At 55.9% G+C, this 21285-nt stretch overlaps 3 protein-coding genes across 9 annotated transcripts in view; 2 read left to right on the top strand and 1 right to left on the bottom strand.

Annotated features, from left to right (window-relative positions):
• Positions 1-272: 272 nt before the first annotated feature.
• P3H1 (prolyl 3-hydroxylase 1) lies at positions 273-8153 on the bottom strand. 2 transcript variants are annotated; one of them, XM_055798950.1, is made up of 15 exons: positions 7051-8153; positions 6455-6607; positions 6060-6249; positions 5478-5609; positions 4070-4209; positions 3251-3340; positions 3078-3130; positions 2596-2717; positions 2274-2401; positions 2077-2172; positions 1817-1967; positions 1219-1336; positions 961-1036; positions 658-798; positions 273-577 (listed from the first exon to the last, which is right to left on the bottom strand). In XM_055798950.1, exons 1-15 carry the CDS (start codon positions 8092-8094, stop codon positions 452-454), a joined length of 2760 nt encoding a protein of 919 aa, XP_055654925.1. In that variant the 5' UTR covers positions 8095-8153; the 3' UTR covers positions 273-451. The 2 variants fall into 2 exon arrangements, 1 of the variants encoding a protein (XP_055654925.1); XR_008746306.1 differs by lacking the exon at positions 273-577 and having other exon boundaries at positions 735-798; positions 1839-1967.
• Positions 8154-8687: 534 nt separating this feature from the next.
• Positions 8688-10975, top strand: C3H1orf50 (chromosome 3 C1orf50 homolog). The gene is made up of 3 exons (XM_027787540.2): positions 8688-8843; positions 9966-10097; positions 10793-10975. The coding sequence occupies exons 1-3, from the start codon at positions 8688-8690 to the stop codon at positions 10973-10975; spliced, it is 471 nt and encodes a 156-aa protein (XP_027643341.2).
• A 4417-nt stretch (positions 10976-15392) lies between these two features.
• The window catches only part of CDC42 (cell division cycle 42), a 28651-nt gene continuing 22758 nt past the window's right edge, over positions 15393-21285 (top strand). For 2 of the 6 annotated variants that reach the window (XM_005237979.2, XM_027787575.2), the window contains exon 1: positions 15393-15493. The gene's annotated coding sequence lies outside the window, so the exon portion shown is untranslated. Of the gene's footprint in view, positions 15494-15626; positions 15650-16305; positions 16328-16406; positions 16429-20159; positions 20182-21285 lie in introns of those variants that run through there. The other 4 variants (XM_055798995.1, XM_055798999.1, XM_055798996.1 and 1 more) reach the window with 4 other exon arrangements.

Below are 21285 nucleotides of genomic sequence, written 5' to 3'. Positions count from 1 at the left end.
GGATGTGTCCCAAGGCCAGAGGACATAGAGGGCAGGGGTTGGGGGGCATCCTTCAGCCCCCCACTCAGCAAGTGACAGCTTAGAAAAAACCCACCTTTATTCACCCATTTTCTGCAGAAGGCACTTAAATAGCCGCAGGTTCAGCCGAGCAGAAAGGCATGTGTCTGCTACGGTGGCACTGGGTCCTCGCCCTGAAAAGAGCATCCCTCCCCTGTCACCCATGTCACCTGTCCCCCATGTCACCTCCCCCCCCCGCCCCAGAGTCTCTGTGATACTCCCAGGTCAGCTCCACCTGTGATACCCCCAGGTCAGCTCTGCAGCGGGGTGCAGGGCATCCCCCAAATCCCCTTCCCACACCGGCGGGGGGCAGAGGGGGGTCCCATCCAGCCTGAGCATCGCTGGTCCCGGCAGGGATGTCCCGGTGCCTGTGGGATGTCACAGCTCTGGGATGTCACAGCTCGTCCTTCCCCAGCGCGAGGGCAGCCGGCGGGTCCTGCTGCGGCTCCGTCTCCTGCAGGAAATCCCCCTCTTCTGCGCCGAAAAGCATCTTCACCAGGTCGTCTGCCTGCACGCGCTCCTGTGGGGCAGACCCATGGTGATAAGCGCGGCCCCTGACACCTCCCCCCCCCCAGACCCACTGCCCCGCAGGGAGCTCACCCGCTCGCTGTGCCGGGGGTCCAGGGTGAACCAGAGGGCGATGGCGCAGCGCTGGCCCTTGGTGACGGCTTTCACCCCGTGGGGGTTCTCCAAGCCGGAGGAGAAGCCCACGGCGCGACCGCACTGTGGCTGGACCTCCGCCTGCGATGGGTGGGAGACCCCCCCGTCAGGATGCACAAGAGGGGGGCGAGTGGGTCCCTCCCCAAGCTCATCCCTCACGGTGGGTGGCACAGGGGACCTCCCCAGCAGGCAGGAGGTGGCTTTGGTGCTGCACAGGGATCCTCGAGGAGCTGAGCTACTTACGGTCTCGGTCTTGGCATCCAGCTCGGTGAAGTAGAAGGCTCCTCCTTCGAAGTCCCCGTTGAGGTAGAGGATGGCGCTGAAGGAAGCAGGCGACAAGCGGAGGTGACAACCATCACCATAGCTCCAGCAAGCAGGTGGGTCTGGAGCTCCCCCAACACCATGGCAAGAGCCGGAGGTAGGAGAGCCCAGGCTGGGTTGTCCTCCCAACCCAGGTGCCACCAAGCCACGGTGCCCTCGTGGGGGACACACCACTGATACCTGTAATCCCGGAAGGTGTAGGCTGGAGGTTCCTTCAGGCACACCAGGGCCTCTGCGTTGAGGATGCAGTTGTCCACATGCACCTCGTGGCTGTTGTCACTCCGGCCTTCTTGCTTCTCTAGGGTGGAACGAGACCTGGCACATCAGGACCACTCCATCCTTGCAGGACCAGGGTCTGTCCCCCAGCGTCACGTGCTTGGAGGTGACAAGAAAGTCACCTGTAGCCTACAGCCCTTCCACTCACTGGAGCGTGGACTATGAGAGGCCATTCAGGTGGCACAAGCCTCTGTTGACTTGTCCCATGGCATCTCCATGGCCTTCCAATTCCAGCTTCTCCCAGCACCCGATCCCAACCGCCTCCAAGCGCTGGAACCCTGTGTGGCACGAAGCCACCTGCCCCGCTGGGGGCAACCACTGGAGCTGCTCATCTTCCCAAACCCGGCTTAGGGAGAAGCAGCAGGTTTGGGAGCAGCAAGGAGGTCTCCAAGGCAAGGTCCAAGCCCAGACCACCCCAGCTGTTGGAGGGGACCCAGACAGGACAAGAAGCTGAAGGAGACTTGCTTCTCCTCAGGCTGTGCTCCTCCGAGGCCATGCTCACCATCGATGGCCGTGCGGCATACCAGGTGGCTGTAGGAGAAGTGGAGCGGGACCTCCAGGCGAAAGTAGGACTCCATCATGTGCCGCACCTTCTCCGTCACGTTGTAGTAGAGGTAGGCGCTCTGCAGGGGCACCTTGCCCTCCTGGCCCAGCTGTGGGGACAGATGGGACATGGGCTCAGCCCCAGGTGGCTTGGGCAACCACCACCACCCACCTTGTCTCCACAGCCTGCTCCTCCCCGCTCCCCACAGCCACCCTCACCTTGAGAGCCTTGAGGACGGTCACGCCGTAGAAGGTCTCACTGGGGGTGTGAGGAGATGTCTTCCCACGATAGCCATCCCCGGCCGAGGCAGCTGCCTGCAAAACCCCATCGGTGCCACCGGTCCAACTTGTGAGCCGCAATACGGGGCCCCCCCAGCACCCCCTGTCCCACCCCTGCCCGCCGTCCCCCCACTCACATTGGTGAGTCTCTGCAGCTCCCGGCACTCCTCAGCAGAAAGGACTCCGTCCACCACGACACGCTGGGAGCCGTTCAGAGCTTTGGAGTTCATGGTGACACTGGCTCCTTCGTACACCAAAGGGCCACCTGTGGCACAAACAGGATCAGGAGGAGGTGGGGATAGGTGCCACCAGTCCTGGGAGAAGCTGTGGTCCTGGGACCTGCTCCTGTCACCACCCATGTGGAAGGACCATGAGTTGGCAGCAGGAAGGACCATGAGCTGGCATGGCAGCAGAGGACATGGAGGTTCCCATCCCACCTCCCCTCCCAGCTCTCCACACCTTCTCGGATGAACTTGCTCATATCGGCGGACTCCTTGGCCTTCTCCTCCACCAGCGTCTCGATCTCCTTCATGAGGTTGCCAATCTCCTCGGAGATGCGCGCTGCTGTCTCCCGCTCCACCCTGGGCACGCGGCAGCCATCAGCTCCACTGCCCCACTTTCCCCACATCAGGAACGAGGGGCACCAGGACAAGTTGCTTCCAGGGGCCGGTGACAAAGCCCAAGGCTGGAGAGAGTCATCTCAACGCATCCCTCACCCCAAGCTGCTTGGGATGACCTACCCATGCCCATCACCACCACCCCATCACATAGGGAACAAAGCTCTGCCCTCCAGCAGCCTCTTCCAGACCCAACACCAACCCCCCCTCCCTGGCAGCAGCTCCATGGCCATGGCCTTTCACCCAAAGCCCATGGAGAAAGAGGGGTACGTCCCGTCAGCCCCCGTTGGGTTGGCTTGGCCATCAGCTTGGGAGAGCACTCACTTTTGTTTCTCTCGCAGCCTTTTTGGTATCACCTCTTCGGGTGTCCAAGTGTCCTGCAGCCAGAAGAACAACATCAGGAGCTGGACGAGGATCTGGCTGGGATGCAGACCCCTCACGCCCCATCCATCTGGCCACTGCGTGCTGGACCACCAGCCTGGTCCAGCACCACCCACCGGGTCCACGAAGGGGATGCCAAAGACATCGTAGCTGAAGAAGAGCAGCTCCTTCTCCATCAGGCTTCGCTGGTGGTATGCCTGGATCTCCTGCGGCGAGGGGCAGAGGGGGCAGGGTGAGGGCATGGCACAAGGGCTCTGGGAAGACCCCGAGCGAGGGCGGGAGGGCGCAGGGTTTACATCATTCCCGCAGTCCTCGCTCCAGACCCACAGCCCTGGTTTCCCGGTCCCTCTGGCAGCCGGGAAGCGAGTGGCTTTCCCCATCTTGCATGAACCTCCCTGTCCCACGTGGACGAGTCCTGGGGAGAGGACGGGGGAGACAGAGGCACATGCACATCCCTCCTGCAGGAAGCTCTTTAGAAGATGCTCCAGCTGACGTGGGGCAGAGACCTCCATCCCTGCCCACCACCTCCCAGGCAGCACGCGAGCGTCCGGATCCAGCTATTTTGAAGCCAAATCCTTTCCTTTTTCAGCAATTTCACCTCCGTTATGGAATGTGTCACAGAGGCGGGCTCAGATCCTCCAAAAAAAGCCTGTCCCTCTGCCTCTCACAGCCCTCTCCCACAAGAGCTGGTCCCCTTGGGCAAGCCACCAAGCCTTCACTTGGCCAAAGACATTTTGCCAAGGATGTTTTTTGGTCTCTCGGCTATTTTCTAGCTTCTTGGGTCGTGCATTTCATCCAGTCCTCTCCACTTTGCCACCAAAAAGGGTGGCTTGCCCAGAGCAGACCCATCCAAAGCAGACCCCAAAACCTCTGCCAAGGTCTCCAAGGAGGGGAAAAGATGTCCCTGCAAGGGCTCACCCCAGCTCCTTGCTCACCTCTCGGGGTCGGATGTGTCCTGCCAGGTTTTCCCCCAGGACAGCGGTGTAATAGGCCAAATTCTGGTTCATCACCTCGTCATTTGGAAAGAAGAGCAAGTATGTTTTGGCACATTCAATGGCTTTTTCATAATTCCCATCTGCAAAGAGAAACGGGGCCGTTAACGGCGCGTCCAAGAGCATCTGAGACGGAGCAAACAGGGATACGGAGGAGAACCAAGAAAGAAAGTCCTTCTTGTTCTCCAAAGGGTCTCCCAAGGAGGGCAGATGCCCAGAAGCAAACACAACTGCTGCCACAACGGCAAAATTAAGAGTCCAAGACACTCTCCTGCCTCCAGAAATCATCTCGCCAGAAATCGGGGAGGCTGCCTGGGTAATTTTCTTGCTTGGAAAACATCCTGAACCTACTTCCAGGCAGCAAGAGCCGACCATTCCCAATTTTCAGCCACTTAAGCATCCCGACCCATTTTCACGCCAAGAATTCCAGCCTTTCAATCTTCTTGGACTTCATTTTTTTCCCTCCTCCTCCTTTTGGAGAAATTTGTACAGAAACAGCTTATAGTTTTCTAAGGAGGTGAATAAAAAAAAAAAAGATAAAATATTTTTTAAAAAAGGGTGGATTTGCCTGGGTTATAACAAAACTGTTCTGGAGGGGGAGGGTGGCTCTGTGGTTTGGAGCAAGAGGTGGATAGCTGGGAGAAAAAAAAAAGGAAAACTATGTTTCTCCAGGCTGTTATTTCACTTGGAAAGCGAAGCTGCCTGGGAACTGAGCATTTAAAGCGATGTGGAGGGTTGGTGCAGCGAGATCCAGATCTCCGTGAAGTTCAACAAGGTCAAGTGGAAGGTTCAACAAGGTCAAGTGTAAGGTTCTCCACCAGTATCAGTAAAGACTGGGGAAATGGGTGTCCAGAGGAGGCCAGAGTAATGATCTGAGGGCTGGAGCACCTCTCCCCTGAGGACAGGCTGGGGTTGTTGAGTCTGGAGGAGGCTCTAAGGAGACCTTCTGGCAGCCTTTCCGTCTATAAAGAGGGTTTACAAGAAAGATGGAGACAACTTTTTACCAAGGCTTGTAGCGACAGGACAAGGGGCAATGGCTTTCACCTGAAAGAGGGTTGGTTTAGGTTGGCCAAGAGGAGGAAAATCTACGCTGAGGGTGGTGGAACACCAGAACAGGACAGTCAGAGAAGCTGTGGATGCCCCATCATTGGAAGCGTTCAAGGTCAGGTTGCATGGGGCTCTGAGCAGCCTGGTTTAGTGCAAGATGTCCTTCCATCTCAGCTTGGACTAGATGATCTTTGAAGGTCCCTTCCCAACCCCAACCCATCTGGTGAACCTCTGATTTCTGCCTCTGCAGAACGCGACGTCCAGCCCCGATGGCCATCGGAGGACACAGCAACCAGCTGCTTACTGTTGTAGTAGGCGAACTGCAGGTAGTTGAAGTGCGAGGGTAGGAAATCCTCCAAAGGCTTGTCCTGACCAGGCGGTGAGGCCAACTCCGTGACGCAGCCCTGCTTGCAGCTTAGCACCTGCATGTAGTGATCTGTTGGAAAAAAACCCTCAGGTCACCACTCGTGGTCACCCAAGGGCTGGAGGACAGCACCCTGAGGGGGCCTCCACTCCAATCTCCGGCTCACAGCGGGGCTGTTGCCAGTTTTTTGGTGATGGAAGCCCTCAAGGATGGTGGTTGCCCACCTCCGCATATCGGTGATGGGGCTGTGCCGTCTTCTGGAGATGGCATGGCCGTCCTCAGCCTCCCATCCTTGCATCCTGGTGACCCTCCGCTAGCCCCTCTCCTGTTTTTCCATATCCCTCTGGAATTTGGGGGGTTCCTGGGCATCACCCCCAGCGCTAAGCGTGGGCAAACACCTCCTGCCACTTACTGGCCACGCTCCTAGAGAAGCCTAAGATGGGGTTTGCCCTCTTTGGGGACCACCACCCTCCAGGATCATCCCAACTCTTGAGATGGGGACACAGCTTGAGTGAATCCCACCTGTGATGGCCTGGAAAAGGTCTGCGTTGTACTCCAGGTAGTTGTAGCCCTCGTAGTCGTAGGGGCCCTCGCAGAGGGCGCGGCATTCGGCGTCTGCCACAAAATACTCCTCCAGCGCCTTCTCCAGGTGCAGGATGGCGGCAGCCGGCTGCTCCTCCGTGTAAAACCGGACACCCAGCCGAAACTCGCTCTGCGGAGGGATGAGAAACGAGGGGCTGGGGGGGACAGAAGACTCCACTCCCCCTGACGGAGCCCCCGGGGATGCCTCACCCCCCCAGGATGGACCTCACAGCACCCAGGTGGCATCTCATGAGCTTTGCCAAGCCAACAGCAGTGGCGGGACCTGGCTGGGTCCAGCAGCTGATGGGTGTTTGGGGGGGGTGGGGGTGTCTCACCAGGTGGGGCTTGGCCTCCAGGTCGGTGAAGTCCTCCTGGCGGACACCCGCCATGGCTTGGTAGTACTCCAGGTTCTGCCTCATCTCCTGGTGCGCAGGGTTGGCCATGAAGAAAGTGTGAGCCGCTGCCGCCGCCGCTGCCGGCCGGTTCAGCTGGGTGGCACCAGAAGCAGAGGTGAGACCCCACGGCGTGGGCTACCGAGGGGTACCGGGCGGACTCCCGCCCGCCGGAGCATCCCGGTGGCCCCGGGGGGTCCCGCAGCCGGGATGGAGGGCGGGGACGGGGGGCGGCCCCGGCGAGCTCCGACGTGGCACTGCGGGGGGGGGGCAGGGGAGGGCCGGGCAGGGCCCGGGGCCGCCGTTCGGCGCCCCCCCCCCCCCTCGGCGCAGACAGCCGGCCCCTCCCGCCTCTCGGGACCCCCCTTCCCTCCCCGGTTCCATCCCACCACCCCCCGCCCGGTTCTGCGATCCCTCCGGGCATCCCGCCCATCCCTCCCCGGGACATCCCGGTGCCCTTCCCGGGGGCTCTGCCGGTCCCGCCGGTCACGGCACCCCCCCCCCCTCGGCCGTTCCCGTTCCCGGTGCCGGTGCCGTACCTTGAAATAGGCGACCTGCAGGTAGTTGTAGGGACTGCGCTTGCTGAACTCGCGCTCCAGCTCGTCGCCCAGGCGGTACCGGGTGGGCGCAGCGGGCCCGCAGCCCCGCAAGCAGGCGGCGCGGCGCAGCAGCCCCCGGAAGAAAAGCAGGTCCCGGAGCACCGGTTCGAGCTGGGGCCCGGTGCCCTCCGCCGGTCCGGCCGTGCCGTTGGCGCAGAGCAGGCGGCACCGCACCAAGCGGGAGCGCACGGCCGCCCGGGCCCGCAGCGCCCGCTCCATCTGCAGCACCACGGTGGGCCAGTCGCCCCGAGTGTACGCCTCAGCACCGGCGGCGAACAGAGCATCCGGGGACTGGGCCGGCAGCGGGGGGTCGCCCGGTACCGGCCCCGGTACCGACTCCAGTGGCGTCGCGGCACGCGACAGAAGCAGCAGCGGCGGCAGCAGCAGCAGCTGCAGCGGCAGTGACAGCAGCGCGGGCAGCGCCATGGCCGAGCCCGGGGCCGCGCGCGCCCCCGCCGCCGCGCCCCGAACCGGGCACCGGAGCGCGGCTCGCCCCGCCCCTCCGCCGCGCCCCGCCCGCCGACCAATCAGCGCCCGCACCTCCCCTGGCCCCGCCCCACGGCGGAAGTCGCTCCTCGCCGGGCGGAAGAGGGGGGGTTTAGCGGCCCGGTAATGGCGGCGGAGGGTGGCGCGGAGCCCCATGGCGTGGGCCTGGCCCTGGTGGAGGGCAGTGCGGGCCGCGCCGCCCGCCTCGGGGACCCCGGGGACCTGGTGGCCCTGGCCCGGCAGGTGCAGCAGGTGAGGGCCGGGCCCCGGCGGCGGGACGGCGGAGGCAGCGTACCCGGTGTCCCGGTTCCCTCCCGGCCGCCTGTAGGGCTTCCGTAGCCGCCGGCGGCCCTTGTGCCTCCCAGCACATCTCGCCCCTCGCCGCTGTCCCCGACGGCCTCCCGCTGTGCTCCGCGGTGCCTTCCACCGTATCCCGCCGTCCCCTCCTAGTGCGCCCCAGTGTTCCCCAGTGCGCCACATGCTGCCGGTACCGCCCATTACGCCTCGGTGCCTCCTGCCGCGTCTTGCTGCCCGCCAGTGACTCCCAGAACGTCCCAGTAAGCTCCCAGTGCATCCCAGTATAGCTTGCTGCCTTGCAGCATGCCCCACTGCCTTTAGTCCACCCCAGTGTCTTCAGCGTGGCCTACCGCCTGCTCTCCCACTCCATCCCAGCACCTCCTGATACGTTTTGTTGCCCCTTTAGCGACTCCCAGTCCATCCCAGTGCCTCCCAGTATGTTCTCCTGTCACCCCCAGTGCCTCCCAGTAAATTCTATTGCCTTCCAATAATACCTCTCCGTCCAGTATGCCCCCCAGAGCTTCTCAGTCCAACTAAATGCTTCCCTGAGTCCTGCCTCCTCCCAGTGCATCCCACTACCTCTTGGTCCACCCCAGTGCCTCCCAGTACACCCTACTGCTCCCACTGCTACCCAGCATGTTCAGGCAGCTCCCAGTGCCTGGTCTCTCCTCCGTGGCTGTTGCCCCACCGTGTGGGGTGTCACAGCTGCCCCACAGCCACACGTGGGGCAGCTCCTGCAGCACCCACAGCCCCATTAAAGGCTCGAGCGAGGCCACCACCGCTGCTGCACTGGCATGCACATGGCAGGATCTGAGTGGCCGCGGCTCTCCCCTGTCCGGACCAAACCTCGTTCTTCCCCACAGGCAGACGACTTCATCCGAGCGAACGCCTGCAATAAATTGACCGTCATCGCCGAGCAGATCCGGTACTTGCAGGAGCAGGCTCGGAAGGTGAGGGTGCATCTGCTGGGCAGAAGGTTTGTTACCTTGTGCTTGCGAGGGGCTTGCGAGCTCTCCAAGCACTTGGGAGAGCTGTGGCCTGGATGTGAGTCATGGCCTGGATGTGAGTCATGGCTGGGAGACAAGCAGAGACGGTTCGGTGAAGAAACAAGGAGGGTTCATTGTCTGGTATCAGCTGGGGAGGGGGGAAGGTTGGTTGTGGTGTTTTCCCCGAGTCCTCTGCACATCAGAGGAACTTCTGTTATGGCAGAGGAGACGGTGGCTAGTCAGAAGCAGTCCAGGTGTCAGAAGGGACAGAGAGATGACTAGTTTGGGGACAGATGACTCCTGTCACTGTAGTGTGTGTGTTGTGCTCCCAGGAGGACTCGGCACAGTGGGGTGGACAGGTGGTGGCTCTGGCTATATTTTGAGTCCCTAGGGGAGATGAGCTGTTACCTGATGATGGGTTTGGCTTTCCAGTTTGTCCCAGCTCATTTGCTGGAGCAGGTGGCCCTGGCAACAAGCCCAGCAAGGCTCGGCTGTCCTCTTCAATTCAGACTTCATCCTTGGGGGTGAAATCTTGGAGCCTGAGTGGGAAAGGATCTGCCAGTCACTGTGACTGGCCTGCTGCCATCAAGGCCACTACGTCATGTAGTCATTAACTGGTGGAGCCAGAGCTGTGGCGCAGTCAGCTGGTGGAGCTGGAGAGATGAATTCCCCCTTTGTTTGCTGTCCCGTCCCTTGGGGATGGCAGCAGGGAAGCCCCCGGGGTCCAGCAGCTGCATAGGGAGACAAAGAACGAGTCCAGCACATGGTGGGGTCAGGCACGGAGGTGAACTCTGGGGCTGTGGTGAAGAGGTCCTTGATGCTTGGAGCTATCTCCACCTCCGTAGAGGACTGCAGGAGCTCTGAGGTTCAGCTGACAGGGGAAACTTGGAGAAAACTTTCTCTCTTTGGAAAGTATCTCCTTCCTGGGGCAAGTAAAGATGTGCCGCTTGAAGTCAGATGTGCGCGGGGGAGGATGAGGCCTTGCAAGTGGTGTGTCAAGCGATGTATCTTGGGCTCTGGCTGAGAGGCAGTAGCATGTTGTCATTTTATTTCAAGTGGGGAAATTTTAAATTTGGGGTTTTTTAGGTCTTGGATGAAGCTAACAGAGACGCTGACCTGCACCACGTGGCCTGCAACCTTGTGAAGAAGCCAGGAAACATTTACTACATGTACAGGCGGGAGAGTGGTCAGCGATACTTCTCCATCCTGTCTCCGAAGGTGGGTGGTTTACAGCCCCTGGGGAAGCATGGAGGGGAAACCCCCCATTTTTCTGGTGCTTGGGTACTTCTGAGCTCAGACTAAAGCACCGAGGGGGTGTTTGTTGGCCCCTGCTCAGTTGGTGTTTGGTCTGAGTTACTCTGCTGGTGTAAGAACCGTATCATGAAGTTCTCTTAGCGGATGGTGGGCAAGAAGACCTTTGGTGTCTGGTCCTGAATTCTGCCTTTCGGTTCCTGCAGTGCTTTCTCTGGAAATAAAGAACTGCAAACGTGCCCAGGGCCTTCCCTGCCTGGCAGTACTGTCTCCTCTGGTGCTTCAGCCCTGGGAGTGAGTTTGTCTGCAGCTTGGTAGGGGTGATCTCGGAGAGATGATCCTCCTTCCAGGCCACCCATTTTCTTACATGCAGGGTGAAGGCTTCAGAGCAAAGCACAGAGCATGTAGAGAAGCTCTGTGCAGGTCAGGGAGATCTTGTATGCCCAAGCCTCCCTGCGTCAGCAGCACTTGTAGCTCTACCGAGTCCTAGACTCAGGGTAGTTGAGCCTATTTTTAAGTTAGAAAACTGGATGGTCACATCGCTGGGACTGCTTCAGAGGTGGTAGGGCTATCCGGCACGGGCAGAAGTTGGGCTGAGGGACAGCGCAGCCCAGCTCCAAGGGAAACTGAGCAGTGATGTGAATATCTCCTTTCTCCTTCAGGAATGGGGGACCAGTCCCCATGAATTTCTTGGTGCCTATAAGCTCCAGCACGACATGTCCTGGACTCCATTTGAGGACATTGAGAGACGAGATGCTGAAATAAACATCCTGGACAAGCTGCTGAGCCGGCAGGCAGCCCTGCCTCCGTGTACAGAGCCCAACTTCCAGGGCTTGACCAAGTGACACAAGTGACCATACAGGACCTCCTGAGTAGAGTCCCTGCATGCTGCCAAAGGCAGGGCAAGGAAGGAGACCAAGAACCAAAAATGCTGATGCCGCCAGTACTTGCTCTGTGCTTTAAGAGACTAATTCTGCATTCAGTCTTACTGGATTTTCTGGTAATTGAGTAATTTATTTCTTCGACTTATGCCAAGCTGTAGCGAGAGAGGGATAATAGGTGGAGTCAATTCCAAGAGGGCTTGGGGCAAAAAGCAAAATTGCTCGGGGCAGGTGTGATAATGCTATAAAATATGTCCTACCTGTTCGGCTCTGGTGTACCTCCCTGTGACTACCTGCAGCAGGTAATGATTTCAAGGCTGGATTTTGCCTCTCGTTAAAATGCACCTATTTAGGAAGCTCTTTGGCCTGGGAAGAGCGGTCAAAATCCTGTGCAGAAGAGTCTGTTGTGACTGGAGTCTGTTGGTCTGCATTGCAGCTTGTCTAGACCCCTGAGTCTGGGACATGAGGTGACCTGGAGCTCGCTTCTCTGGGAAGAGTGTCCTCAAAAGTGCTGTGCAGGCTTCAGGTGCTCCTCAAAATGTGGGTGTTTCACAGTCCTCGTGTGTTGCCCTTAGTTTTAAGCGGATTAGCCAGGGTGAGACAGGAACGTGCAGGAACACTGAACGCCTCTGTGCCAGAGCTGTGGAGGAAATAAACCGATCTTGATTTCACATGTACCTCCAAGACAAGCCCTGTGTCCTCTCTGCACGGCAAGCATCCCTTTGGCTTTACCAGGGAGACTTGGTGGCGCGTGGAGCCGGTAGGACATCTCCAGCCTCTCTTTTTCTACCAAGAACTGGGGAGAAGCAAAGATCAGAGCTGTGGAGGTGTCCTCCCTCAGCTCAGCTGCACAGGGCTCCTCCAGGAGCTCGCCTGCTCCCCTGAAAAGTGCCAAGGTGGGAATGTACTGATGGAGAAGGAGACATCCAGGTTGGATCCTGGCATATAACAGACCCTCCTATGACTTGTTCACCTCCCTGAGATGGCAAGGTAGTGACCTTACGTGCTGCTCAAGGCACTGCATGTGCACACTGGCTGCAGCCTCCTCCTCCACCAGTGACATTGTAAGGGTTGGGGACCGTTTGTGGAAGGAGAATTGTGACCCTGGTGTCTGGGCACACCAAGGGTGGAGGTGGTGCTTCTTGGTGAAGCCCAACCGAAGTGCAGTTGCAGTTGGGCTTCAGCGAGAAGCTCTACCTCCACCAGCCTTTGTGGTCGGGCTCTCCTGACTTCCGAGGTGGTGGTGGAAGAGTGGTGTTCTCTGTTCCCCGCGGCATGGCCTTGGGTGCAGCAGTTGCTCACCTTCCTGGGGGCTGGCTTGTTCCAGGCAATCACTCAGCTCCAAGTGACCTTCCCAGGCATTGCCCATCTCCCCTTACCCACTGCTGAGGAAGACACTGCTGCCTTCAGCTCTGCTGGGTGATGCCTGACACAATTCTGTGCATCAATCTTGGATCGGTTCATGCATACGGTCTCAAAATAATCTCTTAACTCCTCCAAACTTCCTTCTTCCCTTTCTAGCATTGATTTGTTCGTCTTATGCCAAGTCCCCAGAGGGTTGTGCTCCTCCTGGCCCTCACCTGCAGCTGGGAGGGGTTTGAGTGCCCCACCAGAGTCCTACAGAGGAGGCTGCTCAGCACCACGTTCTCCCAGGTCACCCTCGTCTTGTGCCTCTCCATCTCAATGTCAGAACCTGCTGCTTTGGGCTGGGTGCTGCAGTGACTGCCAAGGTGGGGGAGGGCCTCTTTGCATCCCCAAGAGACCCTTGGGGACCAGCACCATCACTGGGTCTTGCCATTGCTGTGGTTTATTCCCACTTTGGCAGGGTGCAGCCTCTCCTCCTGCCTCTGGTCTCCCTCTTTTTCTCATCCCCACAGCCCTGGCACACCCTGGGATTTGCCTTGATTGATGCTCGAGGCTGCTGGCAGCGCCTGTTCCCCATGGGAAGAGCTGTTCCCTGCTAGGATCACAGAGGGATGGGCGGTTTGGGACAGCTCCCTGTCAGCCCAGGATGTTTTTGTCCTAGATTTTCTTCTCCCAGCTCTGCCAGGTGTGGTAGCTCAGCCCCATCCCAGTGTGGCCAAGCCTCTGGCAGAACCCTGCTCCTCGGAGTCAATGCGGGACATTTCAGTCACCTTTTCCCAGTGCGCCCTCCCTCACTTGGAGCACAAGGGCAGATTAAAAGCAATGTATGATTGTTATTATTAGCCCAGAGTATAATTAATTCCTTATCGAGTCGCAAGTGTCTAATTTGATGGGGTTTTTCCCTGCTTGTTTCAATGCCCTAGGTCTTATTTTACTGCATGTTATTAAATCTGAAGTTGGAAGGGAGAAAGTTAATTACTGCATGGGCTTTGCCACGGTGCTAATTACAGCAACATCACAGACCTTCATGTGTTGATTTATGCTCCTGTGGGAAGAGGGGATTCCTGCCCCAGTTTTATCTCTGTTTCCTATCATTAAAATCCGTACAATGAAATGCACGAAGGGATCGGGGTGAAGTTCGTAGAGCTCTAGCTTGGGATTTCACACGCTGGCCTTTGGTGGGATTTGGCGTGTGCTTTCCTACACCTCCAACAAGCCCCCCTGACCCTCCGTACCCCGCAACTCGCCGGTGTCCTGCAGTTCCTCTGGGCACTTGCCAGCCTTTTCTTGGATTCTTCCCAGAAGAGCAAAACCTCTGGCTGTAGCTTTGTATTAAATTACACAGGAGGTATCAAGAGGCAGGACATGGAGACGGTGGGCTCATGCTCGGTGCTCCCTGCTCTGCGGGAAGCAGGGATGTGGCTCCCAAATGGTCCTGCTGCGGTGCAGGGAGGTGATGCTGGAAAGGGGGAACTGTTCCCCCCCAAAACAGCTCGCCCAGTGTCGCCATCTCAGCTGGTTTTTGTTCTGATTAAACCCAAAGCGCCGAGGCAGCATCAGAAATACCGGAGGGTGCTGCTGCAGAGCTGAGCAACCCATCCTCTGGAAAGCGGGCAGGGATGGGGCTGGTGGCAGGAAGATGAGCCGGAGCCTCCTGCAGCGCTCGCAGCGAGGATGGGTGTCCATGAGCCCAGGAGATGGTGCATGGTGGAGGACTCCTCGTTCATGATCTCATCTGCTTGGCTCAGCCTCTACTGAGCCGGTGCCTTGATGGGTTTTTGGCTCAACGGGGCAGGGTTTTAATCCAAAAAGCAGCTGGGAAGAGTCAGTGGGACGTGGTGCCGGAGGGCACACGCTGTCCGCAGGTGAGATATGGGCCATGTCTCGCTCCTGCATGTTTTTCAAGCCCTTCATTTAGGCGAGCGTGTGCCCTCTACTTAGAGGAGCAGCTGGTAAGGGGTGACGAAGACAGAACTGGGGGCTGCAGGCTCATGCTGCTGTCGCAGCTGCAGTCTGCAACGCATTTCCTGGTAAAAAAGGTTAAGAATCAGCAGTCTGCTGCAAGACTTCATTTCCATTCACGATTTTGTCTTGAAAATGCATTTTGAAAATATTCCTCTCCTTTTGCTCTTTCATGAGCACTCAGGGCAGCAGTGAACATGGTCTGAAGGCAGCGCCTGGCTGCGAAATCCCCAGGGATGGACCATTTTTGCAGGAGAAGACGTGGATGTGCTTCTGACACCATTAGCCTTGGGCAGGGTGGGTTTTGCTCCGTTTTTGGATGGGCAGATAAACCAGGGCTCGTTTCGAAGAGCCAGCGGAGAAGGATGCTCCGAACGCCTGAGCCACTTGCCATTGCTCCCCAGAGCCGACGCTCGCTGGCCTTTGGGGCGGGGGGCTTTCCTGGCTTCGAAAAATGGAATTACTCAGCAGTGGTGTGCTTCAGGCCAGCTCCCACGGTCCCCAAGGGGGGCCTGCATGGCGGTGCAGCTGCGGGGTCCCATGGCCCCCAGGGTGCTTGCAGGGTGGGGGTCCCTCAGCCCCCCAGGTGCATGCAGGGTGGTGCAGTTGTGGGGTCCTGCAGCTCCCAGCGTGCATGTAGGGCGGTGCAGGGTGGGGGTCCTGCAGCCCCCAGCATGAATGCAGGGTGGGGGTCCCCCAGCCCCCCGGGTGCATACAAGGCGGTGCAGGGTCCCCCAGCGTGCATGCAGGGTGATGCAGATGTGGGGAGGGGGGGTGTCCTGCAGCCTCCAGGGGTGCACACAGGGCGGTGCGGCTGGGGGATCCCACGGCCTCAGGGGGTGTACGGAGGGCTGTGCACGCCTGGCATGGCCCCCTCCCCCGTGGCCGGGGCCCCCACCCCCAGGGTGCGGGCAAGCCGCAGCCGAGCTCCCTACGCCCCGCCCCGCCCCGCCCCGGGCGCGCGCGCGCGCCCGGGGCGGGGCGGGGAGGGGCGGGGCGTGCCGTGCCAAACCAGCAGCGACCCCTACCGGCCACACCCGTCGCTACCCCCCCCGCCCGACGTCCGGTGCGTGATGACGTCAGCGGCGGCGTGCCCCTGTGCCTGAGCCGAGGAGACCCCGCAGCGAGCTGCCAACGCCCGGCGGAGACTCTGAGGTGAGCGGCCGCGCCGGGGCGGGCACGGGAGCGCCGCGACCCCCCCCGTTACGACCTCCCCCACCCCCATTCTTCCCCGTCGTCCCTCCCGGGGACGGAGAGGGAGCCGCTCTCCTGGGCCCACCGTGTGTGTGGGGCCTCCTCGGGCAGCCGCCGGTGTGTGTGTGTGGGGGCCCTTCCCGGTGCTCGGAGGAGGGGTGTGTGTGTGGGCTCTGCGGAGCTCCTCCGGTGCGTGCTGGGCGGGGGGGCTCGGCCTTTGTGGGGTCGGGTCTACCGGGGGGCGGCTGTGGCGGGCCGCCGCCTCCTCCCCTCCCCCGCTTCCTGGCGCGGCGGGCGGGGGCCGGACCCCCGGCGCTCGGGAGGCCGCTGCGGCGCTGCGTGCATCGGCCGTCACGGGGGGCTTCCCGCTCCCCACCGGGGTTGTGCTGCTCCTGGGGCTGGGGAGCGTCCCAAGGGCTGCTTGGGCCCATGGGGCTGCAGCTTGAGCTGTCGTGCCGCTTTCAGGCGAGCAACGCCGGCTCCCCTGGTAGGGGGTGAGCCTTGGGGGGGTGCAGGCGCTGTGGAAGGCTTAGCTCAAGCTGGATGCACCGCAAAAACTCAGTTCCCGCACAAAAAGGAGTTGGGAGACGCTTCTTGGCTTTTGCCTCCCTAGGTGCGAGGTGTTTGTCTTGCTCCAAGACCGCCTGGTAGCTGTTGTTGCACGGTGCCAACGATGTCGCTGGTTTTGGCCCGGGTCGGAGCCGGTGTGGCTGGTGTTGACATATGTTTCTCCTGTGAAAAATGTCATCAGGGTGTATACACTGCGGCAGCACATCACCTAGTTATGTTTTAAAGGTTTGTTTTAGTGATCTGGACTTCAGCCGTGTGTTGTTTCCTGTATGCGGGTAGAACTTGCAGCTGGTGGCAGCGGCAGCGGGAGACGCTCGGCGAGCCAGGTAGCTGCAAACATACCAATCAGCACCGGGAAACCTGTGCTTAATGAAGAATTGTAAAATGCTCAAATTCCTCTTGCCCTGTCTGTGTGGGTACTGCAGCCGGTGGAGCCACAGCAGCTTTGTTACTCTCCTTTGAGAAAGACACGGGGGAGACCAGGCCGTAAGGAGGAGGCCATGTTAACTGACAAGCGGGTAGTCAGAAGTAGTTTGGTGTGGCCATCTGTGATCGTCTTTGTCTCCTGTTCATCTCTGCTCCTTCTCTCCTAGGAAAGGAGGTGCTAGCTGTCTTGATTCAAAGTGTTAAACCGCAGTGCCTCAAATATCTTTTTTTTTTTTTTTTTTTTTTTTTTGGAAGTGTATTTGAAACCTGGTTCAAGCCCCTCGTTGCTAATTGGAATAACTCAGAAAGCATTTAAAGCTTCTCTCTCTCTCTTTTTTTTTTTTTTTTCTTTCCCCCCAATTAGCGAAAAGGTCTCATGCAAAACCAACTTTAGATAGAAAGCCTTTGTATTCGGCTAGCTATATGTGGAAAATCTGTTGTTCTGCTTTGTAAACTGTTCCTTCTTGTTAGTGTGGGATTATGGGGAAGGCAATATAGGCAAAGTATATTTGAAACAGGTCTTACGGATGCACATAAAACTTGAATCAGTGTATCGCTAACTGTAGAAATGATTCTGTGTTTAAACTGTTGATTTGTATGCTTCAGTAACAATGAGGAAAAGGGTTTTTAAGTCTTGGCAAGGAATAAAAACTACTGCAATGCAAGATAAAACATGTTTGCAGTTTGGTAATGTGTTCTAGGCAGAAATTTTAATCGTTAGATTTGCATACTTTGAACTTGGTTATTCATGACCTGGAACTGATGCTCTTAATTCATTATTATGCTGTGCTTTGGGGCTGTTTGTTTGCCTGAACCTGATGGCCAGTTTTGGGAATGATGTTTTCACTGTTTAATGGAAATGCTCTGAAAATCCTAGAATATCTGAAATGGAAACTGGGGATCTTCTACAAAAAGAAAAATAGTGAAGAGAAATGGAGCCCATCTGAAACTCCTAGGGACTTCCCTGATGAGTGTGCAACTGTGCTTTTCTTACTTTTCCTGTAAAGCATGTGAAGGGCCAATGTGAAGTGCAGCATGAAGTTGACCGCCAATCCTGATGTAAAAGTTCCTTCTGGTTAAAATGCAGCTGTGGTGCTACCGTAAATTTCCAAGTCTTACAAGCATATAGACAGCTGGACATCTTTAATTAAAATTTTTTTCAACAGCTATCTGTTACCCTACAAGCTTCTAAGTTAGTATAGCGTGTTGGTATAGCTGGGTTTTGTACAATAAATGAACATGCATCATTGCAGCTGAGGTGTGTGTACTCTGCTTTACGCTAATGTGAGCGCTCACAGCTTTTAAAAGTCATCTGTGGGCTTGTGTATTTTAGCTAGCTCTTTCCTCTCCCTGCCTTTTGTGGTCAGCCAAGCCTTCATGCTGTCATTAGGCTCGATCATAAGAATTTCAATGATCTGAGCTTCTAGAGTAAATAGCCTGTAAGGAGGAATTGCAGGGGGTGTAGTTATCTTTGCTCTTGAGGAAAGAACAGCACCTTTTGTAGAAGATGAAGGTGCTGTCAAATTAAATGGAAGTGAAACTGGTTTCTGGTACTCCAGGTAGCAAGAAGCTCTCTTTAACGACTTAATGTATTGTAGACTTCTGCCTTGGGTCCTCTCACCCCATTACACTAATAGCAGGTGAAAAAAGCCCTATTTTTAGTATTTAATATATGACAAATAACTTAGTGACTAGATAAGCTTTTAGGCTGAGTTTTTAGAGAAACATGAAGTATCTCTACACTTCTGCAGCTTATTGTCATTTAATTAAGTGGCTTCCTTCATGCTCTGTTTAAAATAGCTTACACCAGACTTGCACCATCGGAAAGGATTGTTTTCCCCTAGAAATGGCAGGTAAAAGCCTTTCACCAGAGTATCGCCCAGGGCTAAAGCCTGGCACAAAGTTAGCCCTCCCCTGTGTGTGGTCAGCTGCCTTGTGCAGTCCCTGCTGTGTCGTTACAATGCTGTGCAGGTAGGAGATGGCAGAAATGGTGCTGGGACAAGGTATCCCGGCTTTTGGTGTGGAACCTTTAGGCTGTTCTTGGATGGAAGAACTGGATTTGTTTTGCACACCAGCCCTATGTGTGCAGTAAATTTAAAGTGGCGAGTGCAAGAAGCCAAGTTTCAATGTTGTTGTTGTGTAATTAATCTTTGTAATCTTCCCATTGAGTTTCAGATAGCGGGTTCAGTTTTAAAGAGGTTTAAAAAAACTTCAAAATACTGTATTTGGCCTGTTTTCAGTAAAGGAGTTGTTCTGTTCTTGAGATGTATTGACTTTTCTTCTAAAATAATGACATTCTATAAAAAGAAAACAAGGAGTTAGTTTTGCAAAAGCTTTTAAAACCCGTTGTTCTATTTTAAGCTGTTGCACTGCTAATTCACTGCATTACTTTCAAATGTTATGGTGTAATTCCTAGCAGGAGAGTTGGTCCGTGCGCTGTTCTCTGGTCTCATTAAAAATCCAAACCCTTTATTAAAAAAGTAACGCAGGGGCTTTCTTTGAGCCTCTCTGTCTGGAGGCGGTGTGCAGGTACTAGCTGGTCTGTACTAAGACTCCTGTGCCTGTGGTCAGATTGTGTGGGATCAGTGTGTGTTTTCTACGTGTAGATCAAACTATGGCAAGGTGAAGGTTTTTACTCTGCTCATACGGTGCTGGAGCAAACCTTACACTGTGTGGTGGAGTGGGACTCATCAAGGCCCAGAGGCAGACGGCCGGGTACGCCTGGAGAGGATTGCTGTCACTTGTGGTGCCAGCCTCGCAGCAATAGCCAAGGCTGCCAGAATTGTCTTGGTTTGCAACAAGCTGTTTTGAATTGCTCAGCTCTTCTCAAGTTGAAAGATCCTGTGCTATGTTTTTGGCCAATGATGAATGTTCTGTTTTGGGGGAAAAAAATGACAAAAATGCTCCTGCAGCTTTGGATGTAAGGAAAGAAGGCATTTGCCACTTCGTAAACGGTGTAGCTGTTTGCGTTGGGCCAGCTGTGGTTGGTAAACAGCTGAATGCAAAAGCGATTGTGGGAGGGCTGTGCTGGGCTTGAATTTGATGGCAGGCATGTTCTGGTTACGGTTCACCTTGGTGTGTTTGACCAGTTAGCTCAAGTTTAGTGATTTTTTTTTTTTTTTTTTAGTGCTTGTGAAGTGTTGCTGAGCTAAAGGCTTGGCTCCTTATGAGAATGGATCCTCATTTTGTACATCCTGAAGTGGGGGCTTTTACTTCTTGAGTATTCTGTGTTTACCTGCTGCTGAGAAACTGAGAAACCAGTTGCCCAACATGCTCTTGGTCCTGCAGCCTTGGCTGGAGTCATGGCGCTGCAGGTGGCTTGCCTTCTGCTGTGTGGTGGAGGGTGGTTTCGGCTGCTGTAGTTCCTTTGGTTAGGTGAGTGCAGGGCGACCTCTCCCTCTTCAGTCCTGGAGTCAGTGAGCTTCTTAGCTACTTCCTTACTTTCAACAGAAACACCAAGGTAGCTCAATCTCTGGGGAAAGTTGCTTTTGCAGTGTTTTTTAACAAAGCTTGCTTTCTTCACTCCTCAGGTAGTATATGTTACTTGGCCTGAGCTATCCTCCACCTGAGCACCTTGTACGCCAGGCACCTGTCAGGCCGTGTGCACAGAGCACCTGCAACTGTCCTGGTCCCTGGGCTTAACCGAAATGGGGGTAATGTCTTGCAACCGCTGTGCATGCAGGGTGCTTCCCATTATGCAAAAATGTGCCTCAAAATAGAGGAACTTCTGTTTTACCACCGCTAAATGTAGCGTGCTGTGGGTATGAGGAGAGAAATGTTGGGGCTAGTGAGCGCTGTGATTTGGTAGTATGTGCAAACAGGAGTATAGGTATAGCTTGTGTTTTTAAATATTAACACTCTGGAAGTAATTATTTTTTTTAATGTGGTATTAAAATACTGAACAGGATTTTGTTACATGGCTGAGTACAGCAGCTTCCTGTAGAGTATGCAAGTGAAGAGTAATAATGTAAGATTAAAATGCCTTTGACAGAAAAGGACTTAATGGAAGCCCACATACTTCCCAGTGTTTAGTCTGGAGCAGGTTTTCCCAGTGCTGATGGCTAGTTTTGACAGTGTAACCTTAATCAGAGCGATAACAGAAAAGTTGACACACTTGCTTCTTTCTGTCAAGTTCCTGATAAAGTTAAGGCAGGTTTTCTGAGCCGTGAAGTGGGATAGATCAGCAGTGCCAGTGCTAAAGCAGGCGGGTAACTGGTGTGGCAGCAAAGAGCCCACCGAGTCACGCGCTCTATCTGATCGGGCTGCACAGGCAGCTTTCTTGTTTTGAATTGAGGACTAAAACCAAAATGACATGGCTTTCACCTTTTTCTGAAGTTGTAGAACTTGAAACATGTTACTGTACTGCTGGTAGCTTGGGTTCAGGCTTTTAAAATTCATCCACCCAGCTACCTTCGCTTCCTATCTTGTGTACATCTCTGCTTTACTGGTTTGTTATAAGGAGCCTGTATGGAGATGTACAAAGTAGCTGTCAATTCTTGCCTAATCAGAAAAAGAAAATTGAATTAAGTGTAGAAAATACTGTCTGATCTCAGACAGTTGTGTTTTGAGAAGAAACCTCTTAAATCTCTTACTACTTCCTTGGTAATTCATAGTAACTTGTCCAGAAATGGATGCTTCAAAACCAGAGATGTTGGGATAAGCCCTGTCGAGTGGCAGACGTAGGGATGTGCCAAGATCCCAGGCACATACTTCATCTCTAACAGGGATTCCCATAAAGGTAGCAAATTTGTGGGTTT

Source organism: Falco peregrinus, chromosome 3, assembly GCF_023634155.1.
Source record: "Falco peregrinus isolate bFalPer1 chromosome 3, bFalPer1.pri, whole genome shotgun sequence".
Lineage (NCBI taxonomy): Eukaryota > Metazoa > Chordata > Aves > Falconiformes > Falconidae > Falco > Falco peregrinus.
Note: the sequence above shows the minus strand (reverse complement) of the source record. Positions and strands in the feature narration are given on the sequence as shown.